This window comes from Pimephales promelas, chromosome 10 (assembly GCF_988280905.1).
Source record: "Pimephales promelas chromosome 10, fPimPro1.hap1.1, whole genome shotgun sequence".
Classification (NCBI taxonomy): domain Eukaryota; kingdom Metazoa; phylum Chordata; class Actinopteri; order Cypriniformes; family Leuciscidae; genus Pimephales; species Pimephales promelas.
The window spans coordinates 11,794,459-11,822,011 of record NC_142778.1 but is presented as its reverse complement, the minus strand read 5'-3'; the positions used below and the strand labels follow the sequence as shown (position 1 = coordinate 11,822,011).

At 38.2% G+C, this 27,553-nt stretch overlaps 1 protein-coding gene across 3 annotated transcripts in view; it reads right to left on the bottom strand.

Annotated features, from left to right (window-relative positions):
• gse1b (Gse1 coiled-coil protein b) overlaps positions 1–27,553 on the bottom strand; it is a 284,583-nt gene that overhangs the window by 30,197 nt on the left and 226,833 nt on the right. For all 3 annotated transcript variants that reach the window (XM_039681917.2, XM_089135398.1, XM_089135399.1), the window contains 2 exons: positions 22,894–23,091; positions 3,291–3,502 (listed from right to left, as the gene is read on the bottom strand). In XM_039681917.2, the coding sequence (XP_039537851.2) occupies positions 3,291–3,502; positions 22,894–23,091 (410 nt within the window). The remainder of the gene's footprint in view (positions 1–3,290; positions 3,503–22,893; positions 23,092–27,553) is intronic.

Genomic DNA, 27,553 nt, shown 5'->3' with positions numbered 1-27,553 from the left:
GTTTTTTTCTGAATGTCAATAAAAAATATTGTAAAAAATATCCAAACGGTCTACTTTTGTGTTTATTCGTTTCCCCTTATTTAATCCGTTGGCCTAATTGCAAAATGAAAAATGAACGGTTGTTGTATTTTGTAAAACGCAAAGTTGAACACCAAAATGTTCATTTGAACTGTAGGCCTATGCCAAATGCTGCGCAAAAATATATAGGCTATATAGGATATATACGAATTTTCAGATATTTGTTTGATTTTTTTTTTTGCCTCTTTAAACATTTAAAATATTTGACTAATTAATATGAAAAAAAAAATATTTTACTGGTTTTCTGAGGCCAAATTAGAACCTGGAAATGATATTTTCCGCGCAGTGCTGAATGAGAAGAGCCGTAACCACAGCCTACAGAAAGGGGTTTTATAGGTGATTTATAAATGTGTCTGATAATAAAATAATATAAAATAAAGAGGCATTAATTGTTTATTAATAAACTATTGTTTTCTAAATCATTTTCGGCTAAAAACATATCTCCATCTCCGGATGCACATTTAGAGAGAAATTAATTAGGCCTACATAATTACATAGTCAGAAGATATTGGCTTTCGATTCGAATTTGTTCGTTTTAAATTGGACATTTAAAGCTTTAATCTACAAAGGATATAACCCCTGTAGACTAAAGCTTTAAATGTCCAATTTAAAACTAACATTTTACACAAGCTGTTTCCACTGAAAGAACTGCAATGAAACTGCAAGTGCATGGGCGTCTCGCAGCCATCAGTGCGCGCTCCACACACACTGGATATGCTTCAAAAATATTGTGTTTATTTGTGCTTTGTTCCTTTTTTGGATAAAGGCGTCTTCTACATATGCAGCCTATAATAAAATGTTACAATAATGATGATGATGATTATTATTATTATTATTTGCGGACACAGAGTTTTTGCGAAATGGACGTGTTTCCAATGTGCTTATTTTCAATTGGCAATTTCAGTTTGAAGGGTGATGGAAATGCGGCTTTAACTGCTCCGTACTTACTGTGTTTTATTTCTATAAATTGATTTCGTTTCAAATGGGGGGTCCAACCAGTTAACAAGAAATTTAGAAATTAACTCTGTATCTCGAGGTTGCGGCGCGCACACTATGGTTAACCGAGTATTAACTGTTTAACCATAAAACTTGAAAACGTGCAGCCGCAGCCCTACTTTTTATATCGCGCAAAAAAATCGCTGCTTGAAATGGAGAATTGCCTGTAGCCTACTGGTCTGTCGAGGATACCAAAGCTCTTCTGTCCATTTGAAAGGGCAGAAGGAAGGGTACGACGTCAATTTGACGCTGTGTGAAGAAACCGTCCCTCACCGTCCCTCTGTTAGTGGCGACTCGCGAGACAATCGTGACACTATTGCAGCCACGGCAGGTGAGTTAATATACATGCTATCTTCCTAATTTAAAAAATAAATTAATTCATAATACCCGCTGAAATGGGTTGGGTTGTATGACGTTTCATCCAGAAAGGCGTGTTAGGGGTGGGGTTTGGGGCAGCGCTGTGGGGCTACTGGCCCGGCAGTGGAAACGCAAGCCCGGTGCTTGAGGCCCGAGGCCACTAGCTCGGCTCGGCTCGCTGTTAGCTCTGGCCCAGCCCTAGTCCGGCAGTGGAAATGCGGCTATGGACAGTATCAGAATATATTGCAATATATTGAATCGTGACCCATGTATCGTGATAACGTATACATTCTTGCCAATACACAGCCTTAATATATATATATATATATATATATATATATAGCTTATATATATATATATATATATATATATATATATATATGAGTTAAATAAATACCATCACATTTTCTTTTGGGGTATGGTTCAGATAACACTGCAGTCTTTAAAATTACCTTGTGAAATCGACAGAAGTCTATGACATGTCCTCTTTCATAGAGCTATAAGGTGTGTGTGTGTGTGTGTGTGTGTGTGTGTGCGTGTATAGGCCAACAGGTGTGCGGTGCAGCTTATGCACATTAAAAATGAAAGAAAGTTGTGTTGTGATGGAGCCCAGGGCCGCCTGATGCCTGGCCCCTTTGTCTCTATGACGCTGTGGCTTTTGTCTGGCAGTCAGTCAGGCAGGAAAAGACGCCACCTGAGCAGAGTGAGGAGGACTCCACACTTATATCACACATCTTAGTAAAACTCATACGACTATGCGTGACACCAACTTTGAATAATCATCCTGAAGTTACAGTGAGCGGAGGAGGAGACAGTTTGTGCATGCAGGTTTATGTAACCAGAGGGTCAGGGGTCGAGGCATTGGGGGAAATCTATAGAGCGTCAGTTTATGGGATTAACCCCCACCCCCAAAGAAGACAGCGCTCTTTGTTTAGTGTGTGTGTGTGACCTGAGCACCCCTTCCTCTCATCCTGAACTATACTGACCTAGAATCCTTCAGAATTGGCCGTCGAACCCCTCCCATGGACCGTGATGTCAGAGGTGTCCAAACAACCTCAGCTAGAACAGTATGCTGAGCACAACGCATCTCTCTCACTCTGTATCACAGAATTCCTTGGTTGAGCACCAGCTCCATTTCAGTGGAAATTATAGGGACCCCAGTTTCTCAGGGTGAGCGAGCGTAACAGTGGACAGAAGTAGCAGATAAGCGGGACTAGAGGATGACCGTAATCCTAAATCAAACTGAGTGTGCACATACTCTTACGAGCAAGATCTGCACTTGACTGCAGAGTGCAGACGCTTGAAAGGGGATGAGGACAGATGTTTAGTGCCTTTGCGCGGCCATTGTTTAACACTGGGGGCAGAGAGGGGGTGTGTGTGATGGGGAGCTGAATCTGTTGTTAGGCTGCATGTCACCCGAACATACGTCACATACATTCTGACACACTGTGATTTACAAGCCATATGGAAATCCAGCACTGTGCGTATGTGATTGTGAATGTAAGCATACTTCAATGAAGCAATAAGCCACTTTTTTTCACAGCTTCGAGTGGCATGTTGCTTTTATAAAGTGACACAAAAGAAACCTGGATTTTAATAAAAAAGAATTAAAGACCCATATACTTTAAAATAGGCTATTTTGATCAGTATTTGTGTGTACTACAATTGTGCTGATTAGCTTTGCAACAAGCTAATGACAGGTTCTACTGAAATCAACTGTGGAAATTAATCACAAATGTCTTGAGCACGGTGTTGTACACATTACTGAACGGAACCTCAGAAACAACTCCATTAGCATGTCAGTTAGGAAGATCAGTCTACAGTATGTATACAGTCAGAGGGTGAATTTTTAACTTTACCTCTCGCACAGGTCGGCTCTCGCTCCTCCACAGGCCGTTGACAGTTTTGGTGGGGGCTATGGTGACCACAGGTGGGGTACTGGGTACGCTGTGTCCCCCAGGAGGCACTATAACTGGACCCATGGGGCCCCGCTTGGGTGTACTGACTGGGGAGCTGTGGTTAGTGGCTGGAGATGAGACAGGAGATGACTCGCTGCTGATGGAAGATCCCGCTAATCAACAGGAAACAGGAGAGAAAGAGTTCATCAGTGATTTAATCAAGTCACCTTTATTTATTTATACAGATTGTTTCAAAGCAGCTTTACAGAGATAACAGGAAAATAATGCAACCGAGTTTCTTTCGGCTTTACCGCAGATCTTGAAGAAAATAGTCGCGTCATAGTCAGTAATGATATAAGTTCAGTAATGGATAATTTTTGTTGTAAAAAAGTTATTAATTTTGTTATATAGCTGCTCTGGAGAAAACAGTAATGTCATTGTCCAGTTACGTTCATTTCTCATATAATGGTGTCAATGCAGGCAGATCAGTAGTAATATTGTTGAAGATTTAGTGTCCCCAACTAAGCAAGCCAAAAGCGACAGTGGCAAGGAACTAAAAGTCCATCAAGTGACTGAATGGAAAAAAAGAGAAAGTTTCAGAGAAAAAATAGTTTCTTTTTGGCTTGTACAGCTGTAAGTGGAAAGAAGACACACTATATACTGTAAATATAAATGTCTCATGGAGTGGAGAGACAGACACACAGCCTACGGCAAACATTAGATGGAGACAGTGAACGGGGAGGGATATTTATGGAGGAGGACAGATGACAGGACAAGCTTGGAGGAGAGAAAAGACAAAGATAGAGAAACAGAGGGGAGAGAGATGGTCTGGTAAGTCCTGAAGTCTTATCAGCATGGACATTCAGTCAATCACAGGCCAGTGCTTGATCATCGCTCTCTAAAACTGTCATAATTATCGCACCTCTCCTCGCACTCCATCTTTCTCTCAGTTTATCCACTGTGAGCAGGGTCTAAAATAAACACTCACCAATTTACAAGAAAAAAAAACTGTTAAAAAACATTAATTGCGTCATTATTTAGTCAACCTCTAAGATGATGTGAAGCAGAAACAGCTTTAGTCACCATTCACTTTCACGGCATCTTTTTCCATTCAATCAAAGTGAATAGTGCTCCGCTGAAACAAAAATGGTCTAGCTTAATTTAAAGTCTTTTAAACTAATATGTACTTACATTATAAAACATTTGATACAAAGTACTTACTCTATAATAACTGTTGTTTGAGGAATATTGTATGTGTATCATAGGAAATATATAGATACTGATATACAGTACTGTGCAGAAGTCTTAGTATTTTCGCCACAAAGAAATGGTTTTATGCCAGTTATTTATATATTTTGTTGTAGTGTCTCAGTAGGAAACTCCAGCAACGTTTCCAAAGACGCTTGAAAAAACCTGCTAAACTAAAAACTCTGTGCAACACCTGGACAAAAGCTGTTGTAAACGTAAAGGGTACTAAACACCTATTGATTTGATTTAGTTAACTGTTAAAAGTTAATAACAGTTAATAATAGTGAATTGATAAATAAAATCTATTTATGATTACGACATTATTTTTGAAAACATCCTCATTTACAGCATTTTTACACAAGTGCCTTTTTCACAGTACTGTAGCTTTGCAGGCAGGCAGGCACTACCTTTGAGACGTTGCCGCAGTTCTTCTGGTCTTAGTCTCTGTTTTTTTTCTGTTTCTTCATATAATTTTAGATGCACTCGATGATGGTGAGATCCGACCTCCGTGTGGAGCATTGGCTGTTGTCAGAATCCTTGTGCATTCAAAAATTTCACTGGATTATTACAATTAATGGCACAATTAATGTCTGGGAATGTAAACTGATATTTCCTACTGAGACACTACAACAAAATATATAAATAACTGGCTTAAAACCATTTCTTTGAGGCGAAAATACTAAGACTTCTGCACAGTACTGTATAATGTTGACAGAATTGTCATTTTTGGTGAGCTTTAAGCTGCCAAGATATGTGTAGGTCATTGAGTTATATATGAAGAGTTCAGATGCAAAAGCCTCTAAGTGCCATTTGAAATTTTCTTCTAAAATTATCATTTTTATCAAGCTTGTATATTTAAGTTCAGTAATTTCACTTAAATGGCAATGAAGATTACCTATTAATTGTCATTTAAGTGAAATTACTGAACTTAAATATACAAGCTTGATAAAAATGGTCATTTTAGAAGAAAATTTCAAATGGCATTTAGAGGCTTTTGCATCTGAACTCTTCATATACAAGTATATATATATATATATATATATACACATTACTGTATTTTACAAAATATATATCCAGCTGATTTTTGTATCATCTAAATTGTGATGTGAATTACATTCCAAAGTAACATTCTATGCATTTTGTTAGCACAAGTTTAGCAACCAAATGTGTGAATATGGAAATATTTGAATTTGAGCCACATGAGATGTGTACGTGTCCCCATAAATTTAGATTAAACCATATGTCGGCTTTTGTTGTTTAGACATTACTGATGTGCTTGTTCGTACAGAATTTACTTTTTTTTATCTTGGGGGTTTCAGTTTTTATCTCCCTTCACATTCAACTTTAACAGTTTGTAAAAAGTTTATTTGTGTAGTAGAGCATTTTCCCCATGCAGGTAATGCAGTTTTGGCTCAAATAGGCTTGGCGTTTATAATAAAACATAAAACCAACATGTTTGTTTTCAGTGTTTATAATGTATTACAACGTCTTCTTTTATTTACCAGCATTTTACATTATTTCCAGAAGGAATAATAAAATGTGACGTACACTAATGCATTATTTACTTTTCCTCTCAGCAATCAATTTTTACAAGGTGTGGAAACTATGGTACATTAAATCTCAAAAGCCTTAAGTAAAAACATAACAGAGTAACAATTCTTTGTTCATGTCGACAACAGCCAAATGAATGACGAGCATCAGTAATTGAGTCAGGTTCATTTATTAAACTAAGCAAAGTTAAGCCAAAAAAACAACAAAAAAAACCCTTTTTGTTGTGTTTGCATTGGCAGAAAAAAATACTCAAAGGTTTGGATTTGATTTTGATCTTTCTACATGAATACATGGTATTTCCACATGAACTAGTTCAAAGTTCAGCTCACACATTTTTAAAATGAACTAGTTCAGTTCATAGTTCATACTTCAAAAAATTAACTAGTTCATTTATAGTTCTTTTTTTCCATATATGTTGCGAGCTTTTTTTTATTATTATTATTGCCAGTGCCACAGCCCATATACAACCACAGACAACAATTATTTTATCGAAGGGCAGTTTGCACAGAAATGTAAGATTTTTCCCATCCTCACCGACCTCATAAAATCCGTTTAAATGATCATTCGATGCCTCCTCGCTTGCTGCTTTGTCGACGGTGGCTGCGGCACAACACTGCTGGCTGGTGTTGTTTTTTCGCTACATATTAAGGCCTGTTTACGTGTGTCTTAGCCGGGTTTTCGCCTGGAAGGCTCTATAGAAATCTGACACCCTATTGCATTCACAGACACCAGATTGAACGCGTTCACAGTAACGTTCTTCAGGCACTAATACAGTAGTTTCAGTTCACGTTCGCCCAAAATATGAACGCGTTCATGAACTATCGTTCATTGAATGCGTTCAGGCACAACACTGCATATGGTCTTAAAAATGAAGCTGGATAATAATCGTAATGAGAACCCGTTTTCAGTCATCTCAGTCATGCTCTTTCAAATGTCAAGACATTCATGGCAGAGGCCTGTCTTGGGAAAAGCCATTAGGAGCTGGTGATCTCTGCAGAAAGCTTTTAAGAGAGACGCCACAAAGGTTTCTGTCAACAGCAAAGGAGGAGCAAAGGTGAGTGGAGGTGAAGAGACGCTTGCTGCAGTAATTACAGTTGCACACCATTAAACATGCATGCAGGCAGAGAGAGAAAAAAAGAGAGGGAGAGTATTAGAGAGAGAGAGAGAGAGACCACAACAGCAATTAGCAGTTGAGTCCCAGTAAAGACCAGAGCGTCTCCTCCTGTCTTGTTCAGTCAATTAACACAAGCTGATTATTGCGTGTGTACGCAAACAGACAAACACACACACACACACACACACGCACCTTTTACAAAAAACAGTATCCATTACTCATGTAGCATCACATTTCTGACTGAAAAAGGGCTGCAACTGGTTATTTTGAAAGAGGTTGCATTAAAGGTGCACGATTAGTTGAAAGATCGGAATCTGGATTGAAACACCCAAGCAATCTTATTTCTAAATGCCAATGATTCGGCTGTGCCTATTAAACCGCTCACAAGTACGATTACAGCAGAACATTAAGATCTGCGCTGCTGCCCCTGAGCCAGAGAACGCGGTTGACATGTATAGGTAAGAAACAGCTATGTAGGCTATGTTATTTTGTTCAGTTGTCTATTTAGAATCGTGGGAGATTCGTAAAATGTGTTTCTCAATTTATCCTGAATCAAGCAGCTCTAGTTTGTATTAGTTCTAAATATCAGGATAAAAACATCTTCTAAAAATTACATTTTAATGAGCCTTACTGAATACAAATACATGAAATATATACATTTTTGGTTCACTTGATTTTACTCTAACTTTATCTTATAAAAATAACAAACAGTCTCAATTTTTGATAGGGCTGTGTATTATAGTGCTCATGATACCATAAACATGTTACGATACTATATCAGCTAAAGTATCACGATACCAAATATCACAATACAGTGCAGAATTGTGTTAATCATAGACTGTAAAAAATGGTGTTAACTCATAATTTAAATCTACAAAATGAACCACATTTTTATAAATGCATAGATGTAAATGAAAACAGACCAGATTTTCCTCTGAATTTTGCTTCTTGTTATTAATGAGAATAGGGGATTATCACACGTCCGGGTTCCATGGGTGGGATTTGTCAACTTTGTGCATGTCCACTTCCGACGCAGTTCAACAATGGCTGAGACGAAGGCTATATATGCCACTGCTCTGCTCCACTTTGTAAATCTCACCAACAACGTCAACCCTACTTAAGTTTTCATGGATTTCCAACTGAATTGAGTATAAGGAAGAACTGGATTAAAACTTTAAAATAAAACAAGGTAGCACGTTTGTTTGCAGCCGGCACTTTAGTGAATCAGACTAATTTACCAGGGATGCCGTATTAATAAACTTAGTGTAGTCCGTCATCAGTTCGCCAGCGAGATCGGTTATTCAGCGGAAGTGGCAGTGCACAAAGATCACTGAATCCGGAAGTCCTACGTATCAGCGTGATAATCCCCTATGGACAACTGGCTATTACCAATACAATGTAAAGTGTAAATATCAATCTTAACACTTCAGAAGCTGAATCTAATCTATATATATAGGCTATATATATATTTATAATAGGCCTACTTTTAAATGGGAAACTCTAAAACTGCCAGTAGGTGGAGGCAAGTATTAAAGATTGGTCACTGAATCAGTTTCATTTCATTTCAATTCAACTGATTCATTCAAAACGGCTAATTCATTTAGGAACGAAGCAGGCCCCGTCCCAAATGGCACCCTAAACCCGCTCACAGACTTCTTACAAGTCTGCACATTCATGACATAACGCCACTTTGACTGTCGGGAAGAAGTTTGCTTCGGAGCTTGAATCAGTGCTGGGTCAGCAGAAGTGCACATTGAGGGCACGTATCGACAAATTGATATGCACATATCAACCGCAAAGGGGGCGCTCACGAGCACCCTTATGAAACCTAATGACAAATGGGACACCATACGATCTCATGGACACATGCACGTGACAACCATTGTAAGTCCACAAGACCAAAAGTTTATATGAATGTTCCATTTGGGACAAGGCCTGACTGTTTTTATGAATGGTTCACTGAATCATTGACTCACCTGAATGTTCAAAAACATTCAGAAACAAAATACGATTGTGTGTTGGTCAGAGAAGCACAACCACAGTCCTGATTGTTTAACTATTTTAACTGGTGAAATAGAGCAAAAACTTATATATATATATAAAAAAAAAAAAACAAGACCAGAGCTTTTTTGACCCCTTATCCTAGATTTGATTTTGCCTGGAGGACAGTATGAATATTAAAACATATAATTAATTAATAATGTTAAAAATCACATTATAATGAAATGACTGTTACGAACCGAGTGTAAATGCTGCCATGATGATGAATGGAATTACATTCATTATCACAAAGATGGTAAAAAACCAAGTGAGCTAAGGACGAAGCGAGATAATAGACTCTTATATTAAGATATTATGATGTTGAAAAGGGATGTTTGAGGCAAGCTAAGTTTTGATTTATTGCAACATGAACAAAGGCACACAACATCTCATCAAATGAACTGGAATCAGACGCGTGTTTAAACTGAAGCATCAGAAAACACTCAATACCAAACAAGGTGCGAAATCCACACAGCATTAACAACACAGGGCACAGCAGGAGAGCAACGGCGCTCGAAAAGGCTCTTGTAATGTTTTTTTGCAGTAAAGTTTTAAATAGTGTTACTGCCGCAACTACAACATTACTAACGGTAACAATACTACTACCATTTTAAAGCTTTAAACCATAGGCACTCTACTAAGCAGTTTTAAACTTAATTTTTTTTTTTATCAATATATTTCAGCATTGGATGCATATTTGTACATTTATAATCAACATATCGCTGGCTTCATCTGCCATCTTGGATTTATTTTTTTCACAGAGTTCAGTGCAGGGTATTACGGAATTTGCCATATCCACCATTCTGCTTGTAATTTTGCCAAAATGAGTAGGGTGACCACCTGCTAATAAGCCCAAGGGGGGCAAGGGGTATGTTTCTGAGGGACAATGTGGGACACTGCCTGGCGCGGCGGTGCCCCCACCCCACGGGCAGACTCACTGATAGTGGTTTACCCATTTCTAGCACATACCACCTAACATGGTATATTAATAATGCCCTATTCCCCTATGTATTCTCATGAATAGGCCAACAAATGTGTATTTTTTTTTTAAATAAAGATTCAAAACATTTCGAACATTCAATGAATTGACAGATGCACTTCCACTTACGATTTACTTTAGCTATTTAATTGTATTTATTTTTCGTTACAATTTATTCACTTTAAATAAATAATAATATAAAATTACAGGATTAACAGGAATTGTAGTTGCTCAACACCACAGGAACAGTTAAAAAAAAAGTCTTAACTCACGACTCCAGAGGTTCACGGAATGAGAAGGTGACAAGAATGAAAAAGTTGACAACAGGCTAGTCAGCAGTTCAACTGAGGTCATGTGGGTGTGGCAACAGTAGCATGCTGAACTGTCAAGTAATGTTCGTTTGCCTGCCTGGGGCTTGAGGATATAGAGCTGCCGACTTTTTTTTTTTTTTTGAGCAAGCATTGATTATGCGTGACACGGTCTCAATTTGCAGGACGCATGAATTGGGCTTCAAACGCTGTTGCGCGCATACGCTACGCGGGACGGGTGGTCACCCTAAAAATGAGGCATGGAATGAGGCAGCCTTCATGTCAGGAGTGTGATGTCTATGATACCCATATAAGCAGCTCAGGAGTTCAGTAACGCCTGCAGTCATCATTGATCAGCTGCTGCCGTTTCTCACGGTCTTCTCGTTTGTTTCTCCCATGGTGACACAGTGACAGGACAGTGTGAATAATTCAGCAGGACTGCGGGCACATGTGCAGTGAGATCCATCTCACCCCACCATCACCCCCTTACAGATTTCTTCTCTTTTATTCAATCTGGCACACGCTCATCCATCAAACATCATCATCCTCCTCCTCGTTCTCCAGCTCTTTTGAGTGTTGATCTGTCATACACATTCATATTTGATGTCTTTACAGCATTAGTGCTAAATTACTGCACCAAATATCATCAAAAGAGTGTGTGTATGTGTGTGAGAGACAGACAGACATCAGGTCTCTCTGAAATAGGTTTTATTGGTGCCTTTTCTTTCAACTGAAACACACACTCACACGCAGGCAGATGGGCCTCTTATTGAAACACACACCATCTGAGTGTGCTTTATGAGATGCTAATGATATTCAAATATATTCAGTGCAATGCGTCTGTGCAAGCTGCTCTCAAAGGAAGCCGTGCCCATGTATGGCCGAGAGGTTCCAACACTTCCTGTCACGCTCGGAATGCCACTGAAATGAACAGATTTCACACTGCAGAGAGAGTGTGTGTGTCGGTGTGATTAATGTGCATCTCTTCTCTCTGAGGGATCGTCTATTAACCCACCTCTGCACTGACCACACACACATTTCAGGCTGCATTAGAACAGCATCAGCAGTTAATTAAACAGCCCATTTCACACCTGGTGTGAGAGCAGAACTCAACACGCCTAAGTCCATATGCTACCCCATACACCCACAAACACACACACCCACATGTGATTGTTTTGTGGTGCGCTCACATGGTTCATTCCATGAAACAGCAAATATCACGACTGTTCTCATCTCAGTGAGATAGAAGCCTGATTCCAAGACTGGTTGAGCCTGACTGAAGCTAAGCAGGGCTAGGCCTGGTTATTACCTGGATGGGAGACCTATTAGGAAAACCAGGTTGCTGCTGGAAGAAGTTAGTGAGGCCAGCAGGGGGTGCTGAGGTCCTGACTCTCTGTGGTCATTAAAAATCCCAGGATGTACTTTGAAAGAGTAGAGGTGTATCCCCAGTATCCTGGCCAAATTTACCCATTGCACCCATTATCATTGGACCCATTGAACTCAGTCCATCATGGCCTCCTAATCATACATACTGATTGGCTTCATCACTCTGTCTCCTTTCCACCAGTAAGCTGGTGTGTGTTGGGTGTTCTGCCGCAATATGGCTGCTGTCGCATCATTAGTGGTGGTTGAGGAGTGGAGTGCTGAGAAAAGTGCTATATAAATGTAACAAATTATTTTTTTTAATTCATAATATTATTATTTTGCATTATTATTATTATTATTATTATTATTAATATATTGGGGGGTTGGGTGGAAATGTTGATTGGACCACACTGCACTTCAAGACATCTTGTTTTTGAAGAGGAGACAGAAACGCATACAGGTTTATAACAACATGTAAATGATGAAAAAATTACAGTTTTGGGGGGGGGGGGGACTACCTTTGTGTGAACCCCCTCCAACCAACAGAAACCCTTTCTATAAAAAAGTCCATTTGAACTAAACTGGTCTATTATCTATTCTTTCCAAGATTGAATGAATTACATTTTCACTCAATCTTGCTTTGTCCACCATCTTCACTTTGTTTTTACTGAGTCCAGGTATCTAGTATCCATTAGGACTGCGACTGCCCAATTCTCAATATCCAAATGAACAGCCCTATCTGAAGTATAGCTGTGATGCTTCTTACCTTTCGGAAGAGCCTTGACATCAAGTGCCTTCTACTAGTTTGTGGAACAGAGCCACCTTTACGTTCCTGAGTGTGACTGTGCTGGTGTGTGTATGCAGCCTGTTTCTCCAGATGGAGGGCTACAAAAAACAGGGCACCCCCTACCCCCCAGGGCCAGGCCTGCCGCTCTCTCCACTCAACCACAACTAGAGACTCACTCCTCCCCTATACTTCCGTGTCTCTGTCTCTTCTGGATAAAGGATGAGCCCTTTAATATCCAAGTCCACAAGGAGCAGCTAATTAATCACACTCCCACACCTGCTGTGAGAGAGACAGATCGGCTGTGTACTACTAGATTACTGCATACAGCTATTTTTTTCCTGCAACCATTTACATTTGACATCAGGTTGCATCCAATTATCATCTCAGAAATAAATGGTTATCTTGCATTTGTAATCCAATTTTGAGTAGTGGTTGACTGTTTTTTTTAATTATCAGCATCGGCCGATAAGCTTTTCTAGATGGCCGATGTGTCCACGAGGTCCTCGCTGAAGCCTGTAGCACGATGACGTCATACGCGGTTGACGCTTTAACACGCATGCACTGTAGAAAGTTTTGATTACATCATGAAAGTTTAAACATGCACAGGCGTGATTTCCTATTACAATATTCACAAATTATATCAGAATCTGTATGACATATACCATAATAATGGCTATAGTGAAAGAATTTAAACATTGAAGCTTTTACAATTATGGTCCATAACTTGTTTTTCTCCCAATACTGGCAACTTCAAAGATTTGTAATACTGGATAAGCATTTGTGGCCTATTTTATCTCCAATGACACTGCCCAAATTAGTACTATTATCATCCATTATAGTATCAATGTAATCCATAAGTTTACACAAAGCACTGTAACATGGTAGACACACAGAAGTTGCACTATAACTATTAGGATATGCATCACTCTGACAGACTGAAAACGTTTCTCTTTTTGTCTGTTATGTAATTTGCCATACGTGTAATGCCATTCCATTTTGTGTATATCGATTTTTATATTTATCTAATAGCTACGATAAAAATTTTCATCAATAAAAATGCTAATTAAAATGAAAAAAAAAAGTTTATTCATTATAGCTTTTCATAATTGTCTAAAACACTCAAAACAACATCGGAGATCATAAGTTTAATTGTAGTCTATAGACGAATCCGACGAGCGTTCTGTGTAGGCTGCCATCTTGTGGCGACGCCATTACTGAGCTGTTACACAGGCATATAGACATATGCACCGGTATGTAAACAAACCTCGGTGATAACGCGAACTCACCCTCGATGACAGCTACAGCCAGGCAGAATGACTTGTTGGTTTGATCTGTGACTGCAGTGGCCTCCAGTCACAGATGAAGGTACAAACGATCTTACAGATTAACGTTATTTATGAAAATAGCTTGGCAAGCTAGCTAGGCTAATGTTTGCTAACGAGGAAACTATAAAAAGATCTGTCCATTTGGCAACAATAAATAAATGAATGAAATCAAATAAACAAATTAATGTTTTTCATTTGTGTCCATATTTATCTCATTTTCACATTGCAACAGGCAAGGGTAAGGTAACGTTACAGCTAGAAAGTATACATAATATCGACCAATTAGTGTTTTTAAACCATGGAAAGAGGTCAATATAACAGCGGGAGAACAATTATGTCACATAACGTTACATTTAGCTCAGGAAAGCCATTTAATTACCATAGCATGTTAATTAGTAGAAAATAGAAAAAATAGCGAGAGGAGATTTTGCTGATCACTATATCACATATTTATTATATTTTTTTTACTTATGTCATTAAATAATTGTTATTATACGCGAATGTCCACGTCTTGTACTCGCCCAGGAAATCTGTAAACCGTACGGCACCAGACAGGGGCAGTCGACCCGGTGTATTCACAGTGTTTTCTCTTCAAAATTGAAATTGAAACAATTTATAACGGAAACTGTTTACCCACTCGACATTATACAAGGGATAACGTTGTAACGTTAGTGACAGTCGTAAATCGCGGGCTGTTTATTCCAGTGGACGCAAGTTGCAACTAAAACAATAGGAGGCAATGGCGCAACGCTACCCAGCAACAGCTCAGTAATGGCGCCCCGCTTACTTCCGGTAGTTTCGCCGGATTCGTCTATACACTCAATTTTAAAATATTTAGAAGGAAAAAGTCTGCCTAGATAGAGACTGAGCTCTCTCTTGATAACGGCATAGCACTATTTTCATCCAAAGTAACGAAGGCTAATTACTAAGCTATATCTTTTGTTATAAACTTATAATAATTATTTGTGGAGCATTCAACGCTATACAAAAATATAAAAAATGTCTTTATTCATTAGAACGTTGATCTATCTAGGGATTTCATTTGCATAAAAAATATAATTGTTCTCATTGTATTAATATTATTACCTGACATTGTCCCCAACAGTTTGTGAATTTGTTGGACATTAAGATGTTTTAACAGATACACAAAACACAAAATGGGTAAATTAGTGTTTGTTTTAATTATTCTGATTTATTTTGATTATTTTAATTTCTTCTATGTAAAGCACTTTGAATTACCAGTTACGAGTCTTCCCTGTTGTGATGTATATCCTAGTGAAAAGATGAGGCAGATCTGAATGCTAGTTTGCAGTCATTACGACATTCTGGGAAGAAAAAAAAAAAGAATTGTCCATTTTGAATTTTGATTTTTTTGTATATCGCCCAGCCCTACAGCAAATACACATTTATATCATTTAAACACGTCTTTGAATATCTAATTTAAAGTTAACTAAGTTAAATTCAGCTGTGAAATCTTCAAAAATGTGCATTTGTAGACAGCATAAAAACATGTGTCTGTGCGCAACAGTCGTGCGATCTGAATGAGAACAGACGCAAGGGACATGCATGTACTGTATGTAAAATGAGACTTACCTCGTCTTTATTTGAAAAATTATGATTCCCAGCATGCACAAACTTTACTAAGTTTACTAAGTGCCCTGTTCGTTACAGTGTATACTTTCTTTTATATATATATATATATATATATATATATTTTTTTTTTTTTTCCCTATTTATTTTATATTATTTCTCTATAATAGGATTACAGAAAGTTTATGTCTGTTTATTTTACAGATCAAACATTTATTTTTATTTCTAATTATTTATTTTAATTTAGTAAATATTAAGTAGAATAAAAACACTTCCTTTCACCAATGTGTTTTTACTATCTTTAAATTAGTCTGAGATTTATATCGGCCATCAGCCACCCTGCTCTCAAAGTCAGATATTGACATCGGCCATAAAAAAAAATCAGCATCAGTCGACTAATTTTGAGTATTACAATAGGATTAAACAGACCGCACGCTTATCATACTGAAATGCAGATAAAAATAACTGAAAAAATGAATAAACTAATAAATAAATGCAAACATACATAAATGCATAAATGTACACTGTAAAACGTATTTAAAACCATAAATGCAATAAATTATTATTAATAAATTAACAGAAGTAAATTATTAAATAAATTGAAATAATTCAATAAAATGTTTGTACACAACTCAGTTTTTACTTTATTTGTTGTTCAATAAATTTGATTAATTGACTATTAAATAAACAAAAGTTTACATTTGAATAAACAACTTTGGTTTTCATCTAAATGTAAACTTTAATTTCGGTTTCCATACATCACTAATATATTTATTTATTTACCATTTAGTTTGTGCAGAATACATTTTTATTTCACATATTTCATTTACACTTATTTATTTATTAGTTTTGTCCTCAAAACTATAATGTGCTTTTTAACTGAACATTTTATTGCGTAAACTGCATGTTCATGTACACATGCTCTTGCCTCTAAAATAAATCAGCCTTCACTGCCATCATTCAGATCACCCATCTAGTCTGTAAGCTCCTGGGGCCAACAGCTGTCTGAACTGGAGACAAATCGGACAGACACTGGGCAGAGGCGTTTATAGAGCTGTTTTTAACAGTGTGAGTGACCTAATCATAGTGTGCATCATCTATCTGTTTTTAAACGCCACCCACACACAGGCCACAGAGACAGACATAATGAGAAAGAAAAACAGAGGGCAGAGTTAACAGGTGACAGAACACAGCTAGCTGAGGGCTAGCGCCGCTTCAGAGTATCAGAATAACATCTCAACACTGCAGCTTATTCTGACCAAGAACCACTAACATAAGACTCTTATCAACACTTAACGCGACCAACCAGAGTTAGCTTTTCATGTGATGTGTCACTGGATATAACTACGAGAGCAAAGGTGTTTTTTTTATGATAACTTATTCAATCAAGTCTGAGTTAAAAAAAAAAAAAAAAAAAAAAAAAAAAACTGTCATAAATCTCACTTATTTGGTCAAAATCCAAATAAAGCACAGAACAAGAAAGAGAGATTTGGCAATCTCCAAAGTGGGACACAGGAAAAAGAAAAAAAAAACACAGGCTTTGACCGAGGTCTAGTAAATCCAGAGTATTACACACAACACCTTAGGGTACATCACATTAACGTCCAGAGTGGTTGTGTTCACAACTAGAGACATTCTTCACAGCAGGGTGTTGGAGCCATCCACCCCAAAGTGTTACCTCCCTGGAGAACTTCCTGGGTCTGCTGGAGAACACTCACACTTCAGGACAGGCAGAAGACAGGAAACATGTGGTATATCACAGATTGTGTCAGACTGTTAAAGACTGCTTCCCTGCTGAGACGCTGTCTGCAAACACAGCCGAGCAGCATGTAGAGAATGTGTGTACATTCGTGTGTATGTGAACAGTATGTACAGTATGTACCTTCCTCAAGCTACATAAACAAACACCATCAGTTTGTACTCGGGCATATCAGTAATTAACATATCTGTAGAAAGTGCCAATCTCTGTGGGTACACAGTAATGCAGAAGGTGAGGATCTGGTCCAAACTGAATATTCCTTACACAATTAAGACAAATATTCTCAAAGACAGCAGGTTAAGATGGAGGTCTTGGCAGACAGCATTTATAACCTATGATCATCATCACTAAAACCCATCCAACATAATATGGTGGTGGGGTTGTGCTATTGTTGGGTGCTATTGTTATATCTCTTTGTGAAATCTAATTTGATCATGTTATTTTTTTTATCCTTTAACTTGATAGACATAAAGCAAAAGATTCATAAAAAACTCTGACATTAATAATAAACAACTATGTAAAACAAAAGCTAAACACTGAATACAAAACAGTTAAATAAATATAATAGCACAGTGGTTTATTAATCCTGTTCTTTGATTTAATTAGCCTATTTTTCAGCATAAATATACATGACAAAATTAATAAATTAAAAAATACAAATAAATTAGGAATGAACTTAAATTTATTGAGGTAATACTGTAGACATTTACTCAGTAGCCTTTTCAGGACAAATACTGCATGATGCAACATAACACTGCACTCCACAAGTAACAACAAAATATGGTTATGAGCTTGTCCAGTAATATAAATTATATTAGTTTATATAAGTTTAAATAAAGTCACTCTCTGTCTCTCTCTCTCCCAGCGTCGCTCACTCGCTTCACTTTTGTCCAGTCCAGCGCCTCATAAACAGACGCGTTGTGAATGTTGTGTGTGTTCCATCCTCGATTACGTGATCGCGAAAATCATAGGGCCCTACCACATGAGCGCAAAGGTGCTTCATATTGCATTTCTGTTAATAGATATTCAAAAATTTTTACACATTGCACCTTTAATAAAATGGAATAGCCTATACATGGACAATAATGGCGCTTTTCCATTACCAGTACCAGCTCGACTCAACTCGCTTTTCGCTCTATTTTCCATTGCAGACAGTACTGCCACAAATAGTGCCCGGTAGTCTTAGCGACACCTTTCGTTCCTCGTCGCCCCATCAAGCTCTCGCTGGATCCTCTCTTCGGCAACCAAACAAAGGAAAGTCTGCACCTCCTCGTTTGACCATGCCGTATTCTTCCGATTTGCCATAATAATAGTAGTAAGTTTAGTAACTATCTCTGGCCAAACTATTTAAAAATGGCGTGGATATTCTGGATACTCCATCTGGTGCGTGCAATGATGACGCAGTGAATGGTGACGACTCTCTCTGACCAATCAGCAGTCGGCATTGTTTTCATGTCACATTTTAATATCGGCTCAGCTCGCCTTAGCTCGCTCAGAACCTCGCCGGATGTGATACAAAAACTACCCGAAAGCAGGTACAGGTACAACTTTTACACAGTGGAAAACCAAACAAAGGTGAGTCGAGTTGAGCTGGTACTGTGTAGTGGAAAAGCGCCAATAATTAAATTATTATAATTACACTATATGCAAGAAAAATAAAAGTGCTATTTATTATTAACAATGCATCAATGTTTTTGAAAAAGAAACATCTAAAATTTACATTAGCAACTGTTAAAAAACAGCACTCAGCTGTGTGCGCTGATGCTGAGGAGTTGAATGAATACAGGAAAACTGAAGCGCTTTGTTAGTGGGTAAATTGACTTAACGAAACACATCCTATATGAAATTTCTCAAACATTTATAAAACAAACAAAATATTACAACTTATATCTGCACAAAATAAAAATGCACAAGTGAATTTGAACTAAGTTACGTAGCCAGAATGTGTTGTGGATGCGCTGTGTGGCAACTAAACCCAAAGAATTCACATTTTATTACAACAGTTTGTCATTACAATGTTACGCGTACGACATTCCTAATCATTAGTTATTAATGTGATGCATTGCTGTTTGAGCTACATGTGTTGAAGATGATCACCGGTAACACTATTATGTTAATTAACTTAACTATTAGATATATATGCACAAAATAAAAGTAATATTACAACTTACAATTGCACAAAACAAAAGGCTGCGAAAGCACAAGCGAACTGTGCTAGTCATTAACAACTCTGTTGTGGATGCACTTATCCCATAACAATGTACTAAAACACGGGCAAACAAAGACCTCGCAATAATTCATTATAATTTTATGTAGCCTATATGACAGATATATGCGCTACACGTTTTACTTAACTGTACACGTTGTACTTTTCTATTTGAAGTGATTCCAAATTCCAATCACATTTCAAGCAATTCAAAACGATCATGGTGACAAGTGTCACAGCTGAAGGAAATAATAAATGTTCTTATCGGGGCGAGAACAATAACATTAAAAATGAACATACTGTAATGTTCTGAATTTAAGACAATGTTTTTTTTCTTGGAATTACATCTGAAAAAATGGGGTCGCCTCATAAGCTATTCGGTTTCTAAACTTGTCAATAATACACCCGCATCAATAGGGATTGTCAAACATGTATACGAGTCATCAAACAACTGTCATTGTATAATGTTAGAGGATGGCTTAAGTCTACCAGAGCTACCAGTCAAAGAAAAGCCTACCGCTGTCCTACAAGCGGTCACTTCGAAGAAACGGGAAATAGCCAACAAGTGGATCTCTGAGCTGGTATGAGTTAGTGGAGGCAGGCCGCGTGTACTAAATGAGGCAAGGGTGTAGTCCATTATTCGAAGAAAAATCCAGAAATGTTTTCTTCAAAAAACGTATTTTCTCTTCCACCGAGGAAAGAAAGACATGGATATCTTGGATGGCATTGGGGTGAGTAAATTATTGGGAAATTTTCATTTTGAGGTGAACTAATTCTTTAAGGCATGTTTAAAAAAAATGTAATTTTGGTGATCAAAGGTGACTTTTTAAGGGATAAAATGACTGACTACAGGAGGACTTTAAAATCTAAGTGAAGATATGGATTAAAATTATTGTTAAATTTGTGAAAAATCGGGTGACCAAATCGAAAAACAGAATACAAAGCTTCTACTCAGCCAGCGTGGTTGTCAGGATTACCAGCATAACCCAAATTGAAATGTATTTACACAGACTCATTAATGCAACTCAGAGGTGACATAAATGCATGGTTAAATGCAGTTACAAAAGCTTGAATAATGTTTTGATATTTAAAAAAATAAAACATTGATGATATCTGAAATTATTTTTAAATTGAAAAGATACATAGGGCTCTATCTTGCACCCGGCGCAAATGACTTTATAGACTGACGCATTTATCATTCCAATTTTGCACGCGCGCAAAGCGTTTTTTTTTTTCCTCCACAGATGCACGCCGGTAAACTAGGAAATGAACTTGCGCTCCCTGGGCGGGTTGCCGCAAAAAGGAGGCGTGTGTCGGCGCAAACAATTCTTAGTGCTATTTTGCAGTTCCAGAAAACAATTGCACCAATGACCAGAAAAAACCTGGTCTAAAGTCAGTGGTGTGTTGCGTGTTGTTCATAATGCTATTTTAAGCGGGCCTGCTTGGCCATAATACAGAGTGAACAACGCGCATACACTGTAGATGATTCTCTCATCTACACAGATGCATTTTACTTTTTGCAAATGATACATTATTATAAGAAAAAAATATATAAACATGAGGGAAATCATTGTTGTGTCCATGATGATAAGAAAAACTGACATAAAACTTACACATTTACCCAAGTTATTATATGCATGTTTAACTGAAGCTAATTTGGGTGGGTTTGTCCCATCCCCAATGTCCCTTCTCTTTCGTTTACGGCCCTGACGAGAACATCGATCTCCTCGGCTGTGAACCGATTGTGAAGTGCGTCTGGTAAATGCGCCGTTAAAATAGAATTGCGCCATGGAACAAGCGCACCTCGTTCATCACGCTCTTAAAGGGAATGTGATATGACGCTCTTTTTGGTTTATTTCCGTTACGCCCAAACCACACCTATGAATAATGAAGCTATTTCAAACCAGAGTATTTCAAAGTTACTTGTGCTTTGCGTTTTGACACTTGCGTTTCAGATCGTTAAAATAGGGCCCATAGTGTCTAAAATGCCTTGTTCATTAAAGGTTCTCTAAGCGATGTGGGGCCAAAACATTTTTTGTCACATACATCAAACGTCTCCTCACTATCGGCTAGCTGCCTGTCCCCTAAACACACTGTAAAAAAACGCAGTCTCTGTAGACACCACAGGCTCCGAAAACGGCAACAAAAACAATCATGTCTCACCCGGACCACGAAACCTAACAAACAGTGTTCCAGCCAATCACTTGCAAGAAGTATTTGAGGGTGGGTCTGGGGGGTTAGTGCGCGTGCACATGAAGGGGGTGTGTGTGTGAAGGAGATAGAAGCATCAGAGGGAAGTTTGAAAAATGGCCGACACGACCAAAGAGACGTCGTTCCGAAGAACAAATTAAAAAGAAGGAGTCGGATAAAGAACGTGCGAAGTTCCGAATTTACATCGGTAGCAAAGCTTTTGAACGATGGCGAGAACTCCGGCGGCAGAAGGGCTTCCAGTCCGACATTCAGGTTGCTCTGTTTTTGCTGTTAAATTGTTTTTTTTCTTCTAAATTGACGCTTATGTTCGCCAAACCCACACAATGATATAATTTGCTAGAAATGCACGTTCACAATTATTTCAAGAAGCACGGAAGGGAGGGGGAGGAGATGAGATGCGGAGGAGGGAGGGTCTAGCTAGCCTCCGATTTGTTTGAAAATATTCCGAACGTCAACACCCAGGATCGCTTAGAGAACCTTTAAACTGTTGTATAAAATCAATATTGCATTTTCAATAATATTTATGTTTGGAAAAAGAATGACACACTTTGCGCAATTGCTTAACTATACCTAACCACATAGTATAAATATAGCCTAAAAGACAAATATTCATACAGGGGTATTTTTACTGCATTTTAATAGAGTATATCGCACAGTAAGAGAGTGCACTCTAAATGCACACGCGTAGTAGTTTAACCTAAACCGAAAAGGCTGCATCACATATATATACAGTGTGCACTCACTAGTTGTTTGGTTTTGCAAAGTGAGAGACATCGTTAAAACAACAATTACAATATTATCGTAGTAGACAATATATATCACACACTCCTAGGGTAGAGTACTTTGCACTGTGTGTGTGGATGACCGTGTTCGTCCGCCACCAGCGAAGACCATTTTTGACCCAGGGGGAAAAAAAAACATGACCAGGACTTGTAGGAGAAGCAAACTTGATTCATTCCAATTTGAATTCCATTAAAGGGTAATTATCATAGCAATAAAGAGACAGTACCCAGAGAGCATCTGAGTCCTTAGAGCACTGAGACATAGGTCAAGGATCAAAAGTCAGGGGGTCGCGGCTTACCTCGGGGTTCCTCTGCCTGCTTAGCCAGCTTGCGGAGGGCGGCGGCGAATCCCGAGTGTGCGGATTGAGACGCAGGACTGCCATTGGGCACAATAGAACCGTTGAGGGGAGACGGGGTGAGGGGACTGACGGTCGCCGTGGTGCGGGTCGCAGTGGAAATCATGCCTAACGATGGTGACTTTGGCTCATGGCTCATGCCTGAGAGAGATAGAGAAGTGGAGTGAGATATTAGGAGCAATTAACAGGAAATACATGGACCTCACACTGACAGGAGGACTCATGGAGGACGTTAACAGCCTTACACACACACACACACACACAAAAACAAACCTCAACAGCTGCAAGACAGAGGTGAAGGAGAAGAGGTCAAAGGTTATGCCCAAGGTCACAGGCGGGTTGTCTTTGAGGATTCACACACATTCTCAGAGTCCATAGCAAAATGCAAAAACACCACAATAACCAACAGATTAAAAATGCGATACCTCATTTACACTGATTACACAAAGAATCACAGAATAATAATTAAAAACTTACAATAGAGGAACAAAGGGCCTGGAAAAATTAAGGTTACTATCTCTAATTTTTTATCATCAGACCTGTGCCCAAGCAGGCATCATGAAAGCCTTGAATATTTAGGCTGGTATCGGGTCACCTGACTGCAATGCAATCAGATGTATTTTACAGGAATTAACTGTAAAATTAAATCTGAAATATTTAGCTTTAAATGAATCAAAAGTAAGACTGCACAATGAATGCAAAATGCTGCAATTTACTCAAATCTTCTGCATACATTCAGAGAGAATGAGCAGTTCTTCTATCTACAACATAAGCCAAAACATACTTGATATTGTGTTTTCGGTCAGAAATCCACCGCCATTACAGTAAAATGACAGACAGACAGACAGACAGAAGAGCTCTCTGAAGACCTGGTTACCCACTGCACTCCACACGAACCGCTCAGTGCAATAAATAATGAAAAACAACAGCAGCACCAGCACTGAAACACTGATCCATCACACACAACGCAGATGTAAAGCGCTACTGTGTTCACATTCCAGCTCACTGATGCATTATGGGAGGGAGTTACAAACACACAAGTGCTGTGTACAATCACAACACCTTTACATTAACATCCCACACACACAAGCACATAGCCAGTCTGTCTCAGTTTACTTCTTTGTACAGTTCACAAACCGTCACTCTTCAGACTGTTCGGAGCTTATCTAACAAAGCAAAACACACACAATCCCTTTTCGTCAAGTCAAATGTTCAGTGTAGCAGCTGCTACAATGTCACATGACCCTACTCTCCACCCATAATTCCTCTGCCCTTCTGAGATAAAAGAGAAAGAGAGACAGAGGTAGATCCTCTCTCTCTCTCTCTGTCTCTCTGTGTGTGTTGAGGAAAATCCTGATCCAGAGGTGGTGGCATGTTCAGACGTGCTCTTCTATTACAACAATCTCCTACCCCCTGCATCTTGTTCTCTCAAAAGGCACGTCTGTGCTCCACCTCCTATATAAACTGCGAAGCAGATGAGAACAAGCACTAATGGACAGTCCACACTAAGCAATACTTTTTTTTATCACAGGTACCCGTATCCATCTACAAAAAAAAAAAAAAAAAAAAAAATGCTTGGACCTCTTCACGCTGCTTTTGAAAATTTGTGTCATATAGTATATACGTATATATATATAACACTAACCCATAAAATATCATAGTTATCACTAAGTATGTGTCCCTAGGAAGCTCTAACGTATAGAACGCACCTTGCATTACAACTAACAAACTTGAAACTAGCTGTGCACAATGCACATACAATCAATCAATATCCATTGAAAAGTGTGAAACAAACCAGAATCAAGCAATGTTCAGAATCAACAATGCCATGGTAGAAATATATTGTATAAACACACACACACACACACACACACTGTAGCAACTTAGAAATAGCATGATACACTTTAATTCAGGTCGGTTGGCCTAACCATAATTTTACTGGTGATTTGTGTGATTAGACCTTCATGATTAGCCACGATAAGCCCAGAGATGCAGGAATATAAAGGATTCATTCAAATAGTAAAATTTCTTTACTTTCAACCAGCAAACATTAAAACAGGAAGTGAAGGGTTAAACAGAGGACTAGAAGTCATCACCGCAGGCCACAATGACTCAGTTCTCTTTCCTTCTGTCGATGCTCACAGCTTTTTCACAGAGAGATAAAGACAGAATGTGAAGGAGGGACTCATCTCAACAACATGGCTCATTTGCGCGCACACACACACACACACACACCTACTAAAAAAAAAGAAACTAGAAGGCAATAAATGAAGGCATAAAACAATTGCATTGGACAGTTGTTATTGCTGAGCCCTTGACAGAGTTTTTGCATGCAAAATGATATGACAAGATTTAGACTTTATCAAATGAAATGGTAAAATGCTTGTGAAGTGAGCTCTGGAGAGTTGTGAGACAAATGTGAGGAAAAGACCCAGTGGATCACGTGTTCTTGACTATACAAATAATTCCTTGACTTACCTACTGTAAATTCCATTTTTATGACTGGATTCTGACTATGCATTGTGGAAATCACATGGCCCTGTACATGCAATATTACAAAACATCAACCTTTAAAGTTACCATGAAATCAAAAGTGGCACTTCCCCTCCTTTCAGTAACATCTCTTCTCTTCTACCTCTTCTAACTTTGCAGCAATAGCAAACGACAATGATCCAATCAATTCCCAAAGGACAAAATCAAGTCCCGTCTATGAGAGACTTGAGAGTTACACTCAGATATATGTCGCAAAAGGGAAGAAAAAGAATATTTGCAACTTCCATTTTATGGTGAATTTAATACTGACAGTCCCTCATCCTTCGTTTTTATTCTGGTTATTTCTTCTTTTGAGCTTTCAACACTTTATACACAAATTAAATTATTAAATAAATAAACATGCTATGGTTTGCCAGTTTTCTGCTGATATGACAGACATATGCTGTTTCTCAGCAAAAGGACACTCGGCCACAGATTGGATTGGCCGATAATCACATTTTATGACAATCTGTATTCACAAAGGGGCTGTTTACACCTGGTCACTTAATGCGTTTTTACTGATCGGATAGCTATCTGTTTTCTCAAAACGATTCCATTTACACCTGGTCACATAAATGTGTTTTCGCAAAACGGATATAAATCCGAACTTCAATTCCTGCGCTATATGCAGATCTAAAGGAGTTCACGTCACAGAAAGCAACAGCTAATCATCAGCTAATATCATAAAATCAAAGACCGACCGACCGCAATAGGACAGAGTGGCAACAGGACTTGTAAAATCATTTCGTTTCTTTAGTTTTTATGAAGATGATTGTGTGAGCATCCGCAATGTTGGTAGGTGTAAAATTTGATAAAAAATTTTAAAATAAATAAATCTGCTCCTTAAATAATCTTAAAATAAAACAAATCTTAAAAAAATAAATCTGTTGATGCCTAAACCCATCTTTCAGAAAGCACTTTTTTTTGATGTGAACAGGTCCTGGTGGTGTGATAGCCTAGATATTTTGCAAGTACCAACTGAGCATCAATTAAACACTATACAGCCTACCTGAGTATTGCTGCTGACCACATGTCGTCACAAAGCTCAAATCATCTTAAACAGGACAGTGAGTTCATTAAACTAAACTGACCTCCACTGTCACCAGATCTCAATCCAATGGAGCATCTATGGAATGTTGAGGATCGGGAGTTTTGTAAATAAAATGTTCACAATTAAAACGTTTTTAGGGTGTGAAAGGGGTTCAAAATCAGAGTTATTTTGGGGAATAGAAATTATTATTATTATTAATGGCACTCATTTGCATCCAGTTGGACTACACATCGTTTTTGTTAATATGCATAAACAACAATCAGAATTGTAAAAAGAAAGAAATACAACCATACTGACAGAGCAAGCAATAATCTCGGACAGCTTGACTGCGATCATTTGAGTAAAGTAACCTGTTGTAAAGCGTGCACGAGCACCAGACGCGTTCTCTAACATACATAACATACATCGGTAACACTTTACTTGAAGGGGTGTGCATAAGACTGACATGACCAGGGTGCGATCTACGGGGGAGCTAGGGGGAGCTCGGCTCCCCTTAATATGGCATGGGCTCCCCTGAAAACGTGATTCGTGAAATTTTGGGGGGTCTCAAAAATATTGACAATGTTTTATTTTGACTTGCAATTTCAGTTTTGTGTAATGTGATCATCGTGGAGTATTATGTGAAAAACATCAAAAATATTTTTAATTCATGCATGACGGCGATTTAAACCTAATTCACTTCAATAAAGAGAACTATACATGCTATTCTTTTCATGAGCATCAGTGTATGGTGGCGCTGCAGTGCAAATTCCAATCATGTTTAATACATGTTAACTCAAAGATTCGTAGAAAAGATATAAATGTTGGAGGTCATTGATCTGAGCAAAGTCCTTGAAATCCATTCTGTGTTAAGGTTAGGCATGTTATTCCCAATTATGTGTTGTGGCTGGGGTTGTTATAGGTCTGCTTGACTCTCGATGTCTTAGGCCTAATTGAACGGAGGAATTGTGGTATTCTTCTGTAGCCGACGAGTAATTTAACCCTTGTTCAAGTGAACTCAAAGACAGCCTATTATAGACT